This window comes from Chenopodium album, chromosome 9 (assembly GCF_948465745.1).
Source record: "Chenopodium album chromosome 9, dcCheAlbu1.1, whole genome shotgun sequence".
In the NCBI taxonomy this organism is placed as follows: domain Eukaryota; kingdom Viridiplantae; phylum Streptophyta; class Magnoliopsida; order Caryophyllales; family Amaranthaceae; genus Chenopodium; species Chenopodium album.
Genome location: NC_137842.1, coordinates 14785181 through 14799918, shown reverse-complemented (window position 1 = coordinate 14799918; position 14738 = coordinate 14785181). Strand labels below are relative to the sequence as shown.

The 14738-nt window shown below is 33.7% G+C and overlaps 1 protein-coding gene across 1 annotated transcript; it reads right to left on the bottom strand.

The window, feature by feature from the left end:
- Window positions 1-1349: 1349 nt before the first annotated feature.
- Window positions 1350-4008, bottom strand: LOC145559591 (INCREASED PETAL GROWTH ANISOTROPY 1-like protein 1). Its single transcript, XM_081620997.1, has 5 exons — window positions 3208-4008; window positions 2730-3046; window positions 2511-2622; window positions 1791-1922; window positions 1350-1697 (listed from the first exon to the last, which is right to left on the bottom strand). Exons 1-5 carry the CDS (start codon window positions 3793-3795, stop codon window positions 1605-1607), a joined length of 1242 nt encoding a protein of 413 aa, XP_081477123.1. The 5' UTR covers window positions 3796-4008; the 3' UTR covers window positions 1350-1604.
- Between the last annotated feature and the right edge of the window lie 10730 nt (window positions 4009-14738).

Sequence of the window (14738 nt, the reverse complement as noted above, 5' to 3'; positions counted from 1 at the left end):
GTGTCTTTGGCCGCACACCTCACCTCCGCAGGTCACACACAGTATCGTCGACAACCTACACGTATGATATCACCTCTCTGTCTTCTTGTTCGTACCAAACTAAGGGTCTTGACTTGACGGTGATAGATTTGATCCCGACGTTTGTGTATGGACCAGTGTCGGAGGGAAGAAGTGGGGGAGAAGGGTATAAGGGGGTGGCGTTGGAGTGTGCAATCTGCTTGAGTATGTTTGAGGAAGGGGAAGTAGGAAGGAGCTTGCCAAGATGCTCACATGCGTTTCATATGGAATGCATTGATATGTGGCTCTTTAGCCATTCTACCTGTCCAATCTGTCGAGCTCAAGTTGTGATGGAAGCTGATGTTAGTCAGAAAAGCGAGACACTGAGTGGTGAGGGAACTGATGGTGCTGCTGAAAATTTGGCAGCAGAGGAGCATCTACTCGTGGATGATGGTACGAATCAGTCGGATGAGGCTGCCATCATGAACCTTGATAACATCATAAATAATGATCAAGTTGTGGTAGAAATTATGGGAATTGATGCAGATTCCGAAGACGAGATTGTGGGAAGTAGGGATTATCCCATGTTAGATTGCTCTCTAAGACGGATGTTAAGTAGGAATAGATCTGAGAAAAGGTTTAATCCTTCATCTACTTCAACAGTACAGGTTGTTTGAGACCTTTTTTTTCTATTGATTTAACTTCAAAGTTATAGCTAAATTATGTAGGAGTAAATCTCTCTTATGTATAGAACATTAACATAAAAGCCTCATCAGAGTTCGTCCGACGATTATGTGTAGGCTAAGTACTCCCTTTCTCATTTTTCCAATCAGGGAAGAGGTACTATGTTATTATAAACTCGTTTCGTAGGAGCAACCTAACTTACTATTCGTGTGATCAAACAATCTAAACATTCAAATGTCTATTGTTGGTAAAGATTAGTAAAGAACATGATAGTTAATTGAAAAATCTCAAGATTTGTTTTCGTAAAATGTAGCCATAAGTTTGCTAGCAAAAATCAAATTAAAATGAAGTATGCACATTAAATATTCACAAAATCTTATATGTGGCTGGCCACACCGTGTGGTCAGCCACTATAGGAGTTACTTTGCTAGTGTAATGGGGGTTACTTGATCAGTGTTAAAGGGGTTACTTCATCATTTTTATAGAGTTACTCGGTCAGTGTTATAGGGGTTACTTGATTGGTATTACAGGGGTTACTTAATCAATGTTATAGGGGTTACTTTAAGTGGTCACACGGTGTGGCCAGCTGCACACAAGACGAGCTGTTAAATATTTATTGTTATGTGCATAATGAAAAAAAATTGGAACAAGCAAGAGTGAATAATTTCAAAATTATATAACTATGTTTTTCTTCCTAATACAATCCCATGTTATATAGACTATTATAAAAAGTGCTCTATATTTCTATTGATTTGTATCAACTAATACGAAATACCTATAAACTATTTGTTCAAGAGTAAGGAGAATTATACAGAGTGATTACCCTAATTTATACTCTATTATACACTAATAAATATCATGGAAGATTATATTACAAACTATAATTTATTTTATTGCTTTGCAATAACTGATTATTCCATATCTTAAGCCTTACAAACTTGTGGAGCGTTTGCACAATGTATTCGTTTGAGTTCTTCAAATACTTGCTCTGTATCTATGTCAAAACCGCCCGTAAACTGTAATAGTTATATGTTTAGACATCAGAAGCATGGTTCAAGTTAGTGGTTAGAATGAGAAACAGAAATTGGTAAGGTTGTAAGCGTTCTAACCTGATGAACTCGATATGCGAAACGAGCACCCTGATGTATGATGTCTTCTGAACTAGGCAATCTAGAACTCTCAAGTTCTTTGATGATTCGTTTCATATACTCTCTTGATAGCTTCAATGAGTTCAACTTGATCTGCCAGTAATTTACACATTCGGAAAATGAATACATTAGCTATTTATTAGTAATGAATGTAAAATATCCACCTTTTAATATTTAACTAAAAGATAGTTATAATTATTATTGGTCTAAATCATGTATTGACAAACATGCTTCTTCCTAATTTTTTTATTACCTCTGTTCCCCAATCATCCTAATATCATTGGTCTTGTAGAAATTTCAAAAAATTGTTTTATTACCTCTGTTCCCCAGTCATCCTAATATCATTGGTCTTGTAGAAATTTCAAAAAATTGTATGTGCTTTCAAAATCATTGTACAAGAAATTTGATCATTATATGGTGTTATTGGTTGAGGCCCAGGAATATGTTTTATACTCATCACCCCCCCTCACACGAGAGTCCATTTGGGCTAGAAGTGTGGATGCAGCATGGACCCTCCTCATACCCAGCGCTTAATATTCCACTTGAAAGTGGGGGTGGATGAGATTCGAACCCGTGACCTTTGTGTCACGCTGGGTCTGATACCATGTTAGTGGACCATCTCAACCAAAAGCTATTCTCTATCATATGGAATCAATTAAACAGCAAACCATTTCTTTTTACCTGACCAACAAGGCCTGTATCCAGCATCCAATCCCAAGGAATCTGCATCTCTTTGTATCTTCTGCACGTACCTTCTCTCGTCTTTTCGATGTTTTCTATTACCCTTTCCAACCTGCATATACAACAGTTGGTCATAATATCAGTAATCTGGATTATTAACTTTGAGAATTGTTAGAACCTTAGCATCATAATCATAATTTTTTTTATATACATGCTCGCCTGTCTTGCAACGTTTGTATCCGCCTTAATGTTTGAGGCAATGGTTGTTTGGGATTGTCTTTGTAAGACAGTGTTTCGGACTCTATACTCTTCAGGTCACGGAAACAGCAAGCGGCTTCCCTTAGAGCATCAGCCTTTCTTTCTGGCCACTGCGGAAAATGCTTCAGTACAGCTCTCTCGTCTACCAGACTTGACAGCTCTCCATCTAGCCGTTTTACAAATGCTTCCACTGCTGATATATCAGTGAAGACTGCTGTTTCTACCTCTCTTATTAAGTAATTGATGAACTCGCGTTGCATCTCAACGTCAGATTTAACCTGTTCAAACCCGAATATCAAATATATATTAACACTACCCAATTACTGAGTTTCCGAGTTTTGGAAACAGAAATCATGACTTTCAGAGACTTTATTATTACTTTAGTTAGGAACACAAGAAAAAAAAAAGAAAAAGAAAAAAACAAGTCAGAATTACTTACAGCAGAGAGATACATTGATTTGTTTTCAATTTCTCCAATCATATTCCCTGGACTGACTTCCTTTGAAGCTACTGTTTTGTTTGTTCTGTTCTCTATCTTGGCATTTCTCTTGTTGAGGTAACGATAAAACTCGATTACCTCAGGAACTCGACGAACTGCTAACTTAGAGCCTAGCAGTAGTTTAGAAGGCAGTGGCGGTGGTGGTGGCGGCGGACCATTATTCATTGATCCAATGTCTGAATCCCGAGGAATAATCTGCTTACAAGGTGGTGGTGGAGGTGGCGACGGTTTTTTACTTTCTGACACTAGTGTACGTAGCTGTTCTGATGTCTGAAGACTCTGAAGTGTATGTTTCTGTAAACTTTCCTCTTTATTATTTCCCACACTGCTGGGATACTGCAACTTCTTCCACAAAGTCGATTTCCTCTCGATATCATGAGCTTTCAAGGAAGCAATCTGTGATTTTAGACGTGTCACTTCGTGTTTCAGCTCTAGGTTTTCCTTCTCTAGTAATCTGTTCATTTCGAGGACAGCTTCGATGTCTTCGACTAGGAAGGTCATCTCTGAACTGTTATTGTTCCTCTGCATATTGCTATGCAATGCTGTTGCTCTTTTTTTAGGCAATGCAAATATGCAATAAGCAAAAAAGTAAAGGAGAAATTAAGTGTTGAAAAAATCTTTGGATCTTACTACATATTACATGATGTTACTTCTCAACTAATCAATTTCTTACCTAAAAACTTGGCTTTCTTAGTTTTAGGCTATTTTTAGCCTCCTTTTTCTAGTGACTAAATTGTTAGATTTTAAGTTTTAAGTTTCCTGTGATTTGTCCTACAAAAGCTGAAAAGTCTCTAGTCAAAGTTACCTAGCAACCTTCTTATATGAGCTGGCATTGCCTTTTAATGCAACTTCAGTTAGTGTGAATTAATGTAACTTAAGTTTTGCTTCAACTAAATTTTTGTTTGTACTTTGTTAACCCAGGTAGATCATGTACAGCTTTCCACAATCATGGCAAATTCTAGAAAAAGCCTCCTCCTGTGATGAGATGTGAAATTCTCATTTCTACGTACAAGACACTACAAAATCTGCGAATTAATCTTAATTATAGAGGTCGTTTTGATTTATGTTTTATATGTCATCTTTTAAGGAGTTATTAATCTACAATCAATTATCACAAAAAAAATGTTATTTTATATAAAGAATGATTTTTATATTTATTTTTGGTTTTCTAAAATTGAAATAGGACAATTATTGGTGAACCAAAAAGTTGTCTTTGTTATGTTTTTCACATTTTACACGATTAAAAAATGTTTCATAAAAATATAAAACAATTTTACTGTTTGTGTAGGTAGGATATCGATCTTATTGCTTGAGTTAATAAACAATGTAAATAATTGCATTACCAACGAGTCCATATTAGACACTTTTCATTGCATAGTTTCAAAGCTTAAACATTTTACCTTATACCATTTCTACCAATAATAGTTAAATGTGATCAATACAATCCTTAGAAAAGAAGATAACTTGTTCAGTATATTTCCTCTATTTCTTAAAAAAATGTATTGCAATATTTGGAGTCACGCATTTCATTGTTTGTATTTTACCATAAAAAAATATAAATTTTCAATTAATTAAACTTAATTAATTATATGTTATAATTTTTTTTTTTTTTTTGAACAAAATTATATGTTATAATTTGAAAACATACCTTTGGTGTAATCCAACAATATTTAAAATTATTTGATTTTATATAGTAATTTGAATGCATACAGTGAGTGTAATTCAACAACATATAATAACGTACAATGTAATAACATTTCTCTATTATAAATTTGTATATCACATGGTCATAGTTAAAGAATGAATAGTACGTACTCTTTATCTTAGCCATAAATTAGGATGGGGACTAATACACTATGTCAATTTCTCTAAATTATTAAGTCAAATCAGTGTAAACTTTTGAATTTATTATGTTTTTGCTTCATGTATGTGACCACATACATTTATTTTCTATTTATTTCTATCAAAGTTAAATTAAATAACAGTAAAAGGTTGAAACCATTTCAAAGGCACTTAGGTGCACCGACAGTATAAACATTTAGGGAAAAAAAAGAAACAATGAGAGCAACATCTTATCTATATTGATGTATTTATTATATTTTATTGGACTTGAACAATTTAAGAAACAACCATGTATCTTGTCAAAGTTGGTTTGGAGTATTAGTATTAGTTTACTAATAATCACATTAATTAATTGAAGTACAAAATATACATTTTGCTGGTAAGACATTGTCATCCTAACCATCTACAAGTGTTAGTATGAAGTAAAATTAAGAATATAATAATCGATCATGAAATTCAACCATCAACTTAATCATGAAATTCAACCATCAACTTAATTAAGATTTTAGTTAAATTAGTACTTTGACATATATAGTATTAAGAGTTTTCAAAAAAAAAAAAAAAAAAAAAAATATATATATATATATATATATATAGTATTAAGATGTTGTAGGAAATATAGATTTTAAAATCATGAAATAATATAGAATTAGGAAAAAATATGATGACCATATTAAAGATCTAAAAAAGATGTGATGTGTTTTACGACTGCCTTGAAAGTGTATTTCGCCACCACCAATATGTATGAGGTTTTCAATGATGATTGCTCCCCAAAGGTAATAAAGGTACCTTCCAACTTTGTACCCTAATTGAAAGGCTGGAATTACTTCAAGAGCTACTCAGATCTCTATGGGTAAAAGTTTTTGTGTTTAGGGTTTCACAATACTCTATAATTTTTTGCTTAGTCTCTAAACCATCAACTTAGTCTTTTAGTCAAATTCATCATCTGATGACGCAAAATTCTATGGTAGCTAGTCATCTCAAAATGACTGCCACTATATTATTAGTTTTATATTGGTTGATTTATTATTCAGTTTTATGTCAAAATTAATTATAAATGTTTTTTCTTATTTTTTTAATTTTTTAAAATTTTTTTTTTCTAATTTCATAATTAATTTATGAACTATTTTTTAATTTCAATAATAATGAAAACTAAATTTTGTAACTTAATTAGGAAAAATAAAAAAAATACAATAAATATTTCAAAATTAAATAAATAATTTATAATAAATTTGGACATTAAAAAAAATTAAAATCGATCCGCCAATAAAATATAATTATAATGATAGTCATTTTAACAATGACATGAAGGAAGGTTAAAAATATTTTTTTGTTGAAACACTACATATCTTTCTCTAGTTAAAGGTGGTAAATACTCCCTCCGTCCCCGATTGATAGTCACTTTTGAAGAAAAATCACGGGAATTAAGGAGAATTAAAGAAAGTATATTGAAAAAGTAAATTTACATTAGGTATGCAAAAAAAGTAGAAAGAGAAAGTAATTAAAGTACATGTGAAAGTAAAATTTACATTGGAAATATAAATTTGCACAAATACTTTTGCAAATGTTAGAGAATTTTGGTAAAAAAATAATATTAACGGTACTTGAAAAAAGCAAATGTGACTAACATTTTGGGTGCCTAAAAATAGCATAAGTGACTATCAATCGGGGACGGAGGGAGTAGGTCATTTGATTTGGGTTTAGATTGTACTCCCTCCGTCCCTAAATTACATTCCTCTTTCTAGCATTTATTCCTCACATAACAGAGAGAAAGAGGAATGTAATTTAGGGACGGAGTGAGTAACTAAATAACAAGTCATTCAGTGTTTGTTAGATCAAGTAGAAAACAATTAAGTCGGTCAATATTCAATTTTAATCTATTATTGATCAATTTATAAAGTACAATCAACTTTGATTTGGATCGAACTCAAATTTTATCTCAACATAGTTCTGGTTAAATAAGCGTCTTAGGTAGGGTCATGGTAGATCGAGTAATATGGATGACATTTATATTTGGCATGCATGGAAAAGATCTACATGATTATACAAATTAAAGGTTTAAAGATAAGCATACAAAGTGAACAATGCATGAAAGTTCTTTCTTCATTTGAACAATGTTCAAATTACACCCAACCCCCTTACCCTCTCCCTTTCCATATAAACAAAAGATATGTAACAAATACGAGAATTGAAGAAAGTGTAACGTGTCTATCAATTATTTATACTACGTATAAAAATTCAATTTAAAGTTATAACTATGTACAAATTACAGTGTCAAGTTCCTCAAGAAAAAAATAAAATAAAAAATAAAATAAATAAATAAAATAATAATAAAATAAAATTACATTGTCAAGTTATTATGTTTCAATTGGTAAATTCAAATAATATCAAACACCCCTTTGTATAGACATTGGCGAATGCATGTATATTCGAGTGTGACCCCATTTGAACAAGGAAAAAAAATTTCCTATATAATTATATATATTTTTTCCTATAAAAGTTACTTGTATATTGATCAAACGACCCCATTAAAATTTATTAAATGTATTTTAACCCCATTAAAAAAAAATTCTGGATTTACCACTGTATATAGAGACATATATTGTACTGAATTGAAGAAATTTCATGTCTGGTTAGAGCTAATACGTATAATAACTTAATCTCGAGCTTAGAAGTTGTGTTATGAACTAGCCAACTATGGTAGTAGATCAACAGAATAATAATATTTCTTCATGAACAATCTATCTTAATCTAGAAAGGGACATCTCTTATCCTTTAAAGCTGAAAAACTAGACTCATCTTTTAATCTTTATTTATTCCTTCACCACCCTAAAAAATACGAAGTATGAAACTTGAAAAAGCAAACCAAAGCAAAGAAAAAGAAAAAGAAAGTACACTACGTAGCAAGTTCATAGTAGCTATCATTCATATAGCTAGAACATGCCAATACCAAGATCTTAAAACTTCCCACATTGCCTAAAATTGAGGGCATTTCTTATTGAATGAAACGTATTTTTATCTACTATCAATGTATAACAACATTCATTTATTTTGTAGTTGAAAATATTTATGAACAAAAGATAAAGGTCGGTCCATCATTTATAATACAAGTATCTGGGTAGGAATTTCATTAAATATTGCATGCCTTTGCCAACTTCCAAGTGTTTTCCATGTATGTACCAGGAATTTAGAGGTGTTCATAATTTAAACTATGTTGTGGATCGCACCAAATCGCAAAAGGCTACACATACAATTGTTGTATGGTCCCTACATACAACCTTATTTTGTCATGTTTTTATTGGCTACAATAATGGACTCATGTTCCATTAGAATTCAATTTATATTTGACTTCTAATTTTCTCCCTTTTTTTTATGATGTGTCAAATTTCTAATGGTGTTGTATGTAGGGACAATATACAATGATTGTATGTGTATCAACCAAATCGAAAACTAAACCGAATTTAATTTATTAGCAGTTTGATTTGACATATTTTTTCAATTAATTAATGATTTTGTTTTGCTTTTCAAATTTTAAACCAACCCCCCCCCCCCCCCTACACAAAAAAAAAGGTCATAATAAGGGTAAGGGTATGTTCACTTCAGTTCAGCTCCAATCAGTTAAGTTCAATTCCGCTCCTAATTTCCTTCTCTCATAAAATATTCATTTCAGTTCTACTAAATTCAGTTCAGTTCAACTCCAATCCATTTGGTTCAGTTCAATTCAGTTCAGTTCAAAATGTGAACAGACCCTGAAGGTCTATTCTCTTCAGCTTATTTTCAGTTCAGTTCAAGTCATTAAATGTGAACAGACCCTAAGGGTCTGTTCTCTTCAACTTATTTTCAGTTCAGTTCAGTTTAGCTCCAATAAGTTCAGTTCATTTCATTTCTTATCTTAATTTCTTTTTTCTCATAAAATATTCAGTTCAATTTAATTCAGTTTAGTTCAGTTCAGCTCCAATAAATTCAGTTCAATTCAGCTTTCAGTCAACCAGAACTAAAGAGGCCCTAAGTTACTTAACGCGAAAAATAAGTTATTTTAGTTTAAATAAATTAAAGTTAGTTTACATATATAGACAAGTACTCCATATATATAATAGAATATCAAGTTAATATTGACTTATCTAATTCATTTTGTTAATATATTGAGCCTCTAAGTTACAAACTATTAGAGGATGGAAGATCTCCTAGTGTAGTGGCTCAAGGGTCGCCTCGCATCCTCGAGGCGTAAGGTTCGACCTTCACCGTGAACAAATCCCCTTCCCTAACACCCCCCCCAAGCCCTACACATTGCTAACCTTGTGATAGGAGCCTTCAACTGAAACCCTGAGTTAACCTTACTGTACAAAAAATTTAAAAAATTAAAAAAAGTTGGTAGCAAATTATTGTACGTGGTGTGGTTTGGTTTGGTCTAATGTGGGCGGTAATGTAATTGGTTTAGTTTTGTTTGGAAATAGCCAAATCGTAAAATTTTATTGGTTTGGGTTGAGTCTCAATCCACACCAAATTGAACCTGTGATAATTATGGAATTACTATTAACCATATATTTTAGGCAAAATTGGCCTCAAAATCATAGACTCTTAGGGCCTGTTCTCTTACGTTGAAATTCAGTTCAGTTCAGTTCAGCTCAGTTCAGTTCAGTTCAGCTCAGCTCCTAATTTCCTTCTCTTATAAAATATTCATTTCAGTTCAGTTCAGTTCAGTTCAGTTCATTTCAGCTCAATTCAGTTCAGTTCAGTTCAGTTCAGCTGAGTTCAGTCAATGAGAACAAGCCCTTAGCAAGTTGAATAACACGTAGTAGCAATAACTTTGACTAGTAGCTATAATAACACAAACTTCTTCAACAGGTGCACAAAATATCATAAATAAAACCTGACACCAAAGATTTTGTCAAAGATAGGGCATTTTTAATATTTTATTATTATCAAAAATCGTCATGGATTGCGTGACTCGATTTGCATGATCGAAAAATGATCAAACAAGGTTTCAGTGATCATCTTAGTCCATATGGATCAATTTTGAGATCAAATTTAGCATGAATTTACAAAAAAACGCATCGATTTGCGTGTTATAAAATGTTTTGACTAAGGTCTTTGGTCAATTTGAACCTTAAGAACTAAATACAAGGTCAATTTTGCAAAAAATTAACAAAAAATAAAAGATTATGTGTCTTTGACAAAATCTCAAAATCCGTGCAGTTGAGACCAATTTTGCCTTTATATTATGGGATAGAATCTAAAGGACGACAAATCGGGGAAAAAAAAGAAGAAGAAGAAGAAGAAGATAAGCCTAACAATAGAGAATGATGGGGTGTTTAATAATTGGATATGACCAGACATGTCAAATGGGTTAAACTAGCCGAAATTAGGGTTGAGACTAATTTATGTTCAAATTAACTTTAGTTAAGAGTTGGTAGTAGTAGAATTTCAAGTGAGAAATAAGGATACTCAAGGCATGAATTTAAATTTTTTGTGTAGTAGGCCAGATCAATATAAACCCACTAGTAGATATATATTGTCTTCTCTAGACCGAGTCCATAAGGTTTGCTTTGGTGCAGGACAAAATTCCTACCCAAAAGATCTCTACTAGGTTGAAGTATCAACCCACATATAAGAAAAGTTGAGGTACATATGACGCTCCCATATCGAAAGTTGAGGAGCACAATGCTTCCTTGGGGTTGGTAATAAAATTTTTCTATTCCCACAAACTAATAGAGGGCTAGTATTAAGGAATGGAAAATTGAGAGAAACGAGCAAAATGATAAAATGGTCATTAATGAAAAGTAAGGAAGAATGATGTTTTTGGTAAATATATATTAAAAGAAAAAATAAATTTAGTAAAAATACTTTTGTAAATTTGCTAAATATTTCTTACACATTCTCATCACTACCAAACAAAATTTACATATATTTCATGACTTACCAACAATCGATTCCCAACACCTATCCTACCCTTTGATCTCCAACTTCCTTCTCGGTCACATACCACATGTCCCATACAGTGGCGGAGGAGGGGGATACCCCCCCCCCCAAAAAAAATATTTTTTTTTTTTTTTGTTTGTTTGTTTATGCAATCATTAGTTACTTAACTACTATATAAATTTCATACTATATTTTCTACAATAATAATATGGAGTAATTTCTAATTGTTTGAATGATAAAATTTTGTATGTATATATTGGATTATTACTTGAGGTGTATGTTGAAATTTAAATCCCACATTGCTTGAATTCGATATTACGGAGTATAAATTATGTTATTCTATTAGAATATAAAGGTTTTTTTTGGTTGTGTAGGGAATATTTCAAGCATTACCCCAAACTTGAACCCCACTGTGATCATACACTAAAGTACGATGGCGTCCAAAGGGAAAGAACATAGAGCAAAAGAGTCGCCAACAAGTTTTAGGAACTTGTAAACCGTTCACAAGGTGAAGGTTACACCCCTTAACGATCCAGGAGATCGTTAACTCCAATAGGTCTGGAACCATGACTGGTAGTTCGGGGATGAAGGTACAAATCCAACCTAAAAGAGATTGAACCTGCTCTAATAATAGGCCTCTACTTTATTCTGATCGTATTCATGTGCGCTTTCTAATTAACATACAATCAATAAGATCAACCCTAAACCTGTTTATCTATGTTGGTGTAGGCGTCGTTTGAAGTGCGCCTACGTTAAAAGCATGTGTGAATATGCTTGGCACTCATAGGAAGTGGGAATTGACATAACGATTAGGGACAAGGAAAGTAGGGAGCCGCCAACAAGTTTTTAAGGAGCTTGTAAACCGTTCACGGATCATAAAAAGGCAACCACAATAAGGGACACCGATAGGCAACAACGATTGACCCATTGTAGGCGTCGTTCAAAGTGCGCCTACGTTAAAAGCATGTGGTGAATATGCTTGACACTCATAGGTTGTGGGAATTGACATATACGATTAGGGACAAGGAAAGTAGGGAGCCGCCAACAAGTTTTTTAAGGAACTTGTAAACCGTTCACGGATCATAAAAAGGCAACCACGATAAGGGACAACGATAGGCATGGCAACAACGATTGACCCGTGAAGGTTACACCCCATTCATAATCCATGAGATTACTAACTCCATATGGTTCGGAACCACGAAAGGAGGATCGGGGATGATGGTACGAAGTGAGTCATGGAGTCACATTCGCCCGTATTGGCCTATACTCGATTCTTATATTGAAAAGCATTCCTGAGATCTCAAAGGCATACAAACAAAATATTCAATTTGCTCCAAACTATTATTAAGCTAAATTGGTTGAATATTAATGCACACATTATTCTAAAATATTGGTGATCACTTCAATTAATAACAAGATTAAAAAGGATCATAAACCGGTTGTCTAAATTATCTTATTAGGCGTGATTTTCAATTACATATTCCCTTTAAACATGCAATATGGTGATCAATAAAAAATATAATAAACATTAATATTGGAAGCAATTTAACCATAAATTCAACAATATAAAATCGTTAGAAATAAAAGGAACATAATTCTTACTTTGATTCTGTTTGTTTGCAACTACAAAATAATACACGAGTTAGTAACTTCAAGGAAATAATAAAACAATAATTAAATCAAATTAAATAAAGTAGAGTTAATTTGGGACCAAACCCTCAAATAGTTCTACCTTTCACGCCTTGGCTTAAGGATGGAACCACGAGTAAAGTGACAGGGTAAAGTCGTATCCCCAAATCAAAAGTAATTACCTAAATCACTAACTAAGGTAGATAGGGAAGTAGGGTCGAACTCCACAGGGAAACATGTCTTTTTAATTCTAATTATTTAATATAATCTAAATTATCCAAGTAACTAATATTTTGAATGTGAATTCTATATTACGAAGAATGAGTTTAGGGAGAAAAGAATCAATAATAAGGAAACCTAGGATCACAGGTTCACCAATAATTAATATTTCGGGATAGAATGAAGTAATTAATAATTAACAAAGCATAGATAATATGATTAACAGGCTCTCGCAATTTATTAACCAACATAGATCTAACAGGCTCTCGCAATTTATTAGACCTAAGTTCCTATTAAAAATAGCCTTTAATATTAAATCAACATCTGCTCGATTCATCAATTCAATATTGCTAAACATTCACAACCAAATTACATCTGCTCGATTCATATTCTAATTGCAAAGAATTAAAACAATTCAATAGGAAATTATCATGCAATATCAACAATCAATAATAACAAGCTATCCCTTCATATTAATTATGGATCCCCTTAAACCCTAGAATTAAACTACTCACTAATCATCATAACTATTCCAATCAAATAAACAATTAAAAACATAAACAAGAAAATAATTAAGATAGCTGAAATTAAAAAGGGAAGAAATTGTACCAAACTAAATCTGGAATTAATGAAGGAATTAAGAACAAGAGTTAGAGAGAATTTAAGAGAGAGAAAAATACTAAGTAGAGAGAGAAAGTCTAAGAGAAAGAAGGTCCGTAAATAATCCGTATAAAACTTATATATACTTCCCCTAAAACAAGAATTAACTAAACTAAATCAGACACTAGGAAAAACACGCGCCCGATCGGGCGAAGGGGCGCCCGATCGGGCCCGCCTTTTTTCCTATGCCCAGTCTAAAGTGCCGCGCCCGATCAAGCTCACGCTCACCCGATCGGGCGCGCCTTTCTTGATAGCCTTCATGCGCGCAACCGCCCGATCGGGCGTATGCTTGCCCGATCGGGCCCGGGTCTTCATCTTCGAGGCTTGGACTTCGATTGGGCTAGATTTCTCGGCCCAATCCATATTTCCTCCCGGGTCTCGAATACATGGTCCAATTGCCTCGTGATCCAAATAACCGAGCCCTTTATCACCGGCTCGATGGCTCTAGCCAGCCTTAGGCTCCACAAGTGGTCGTGTTCCTCCAATGCTCGTAGTCGCTTCATAAAGATCCCGGGAAAATACTCCAAAGGTGTAATTCCCTGCAAAACTTAACCAAAACTACGAAAACACTAGAAAACACATATTAGTAATAAAAGTGGCCCCAAAAGGCCAAAAACACTACTAATTATGACCGAGGGACGGGGGTAAAATACTATATAAAATAGACATATCATAAAGTATGGACTCCTTTGAGCACTTGAAGAAGGAATTTTGAAATGAGAAGGGTAGGCTAGTGTTTAGGCTAAAGCATAGAAGAGAGAAAAATAAAACTAGAGAATTAATTGATGCCCCGTACATCAGAAATGAGGGGGGTATTTATAGGGAAAATGTGCTGAGGGAGCACACGAAACCCTAAAATGATAAAAACCCTAAAAAAGTATCCCGCGACACGGCAAACTGTACCGTGACACGGGAAGTCCAACCGTCATACGGCAAACTTTCCCGTGACACGGTACATTTTTAGTGTGACGCGGGAAATTTTCAGAAAACGGGAAAGAAAACGCGTTAAGGGTTTACGCGGAAAAGACACGGAATGTCCCGTGTCACGGCAGACTTCCCGTGTCACAGGAAATCCCACCGTTAGACGGGAAGGATTCACGTGACACGGTGGCTGTCTACCGTGGCGCGGGAATTCCCAGCCCACTTTTCCGTCTAAATACATTTTTAACCCTAATTTCATTCGGCATTTTAAGTGCCGATTG

What these genes read in the sequence shown, in the direction of transcription:
- LOC145559591 (XM_081620997.1), bottom strand. Translation starts at nt 3,795, where the DNA reads ATGCAGAGGAACAATAACAGTTCAGAGATGACCTTCCTAGTCGAAGAC. An exon ending in ATACAAACGTTGCAAGACAG is followed by an intron (nt 2,623 to 2,729) that starts GCGAGCATGTAT and finishes TTGTATATGCAG; the next exon opens with GTTGGAAAGGGTAATAGAAA. An exon ending in TCGCATATCGAGTTCATCAG is followed by an intron (nt 1,698 to 1,790) that starts GTTAGAACGCTT and finishes TAACTATTACAG; the next exon opens with TTTACGGGCGGTTTTGACAT.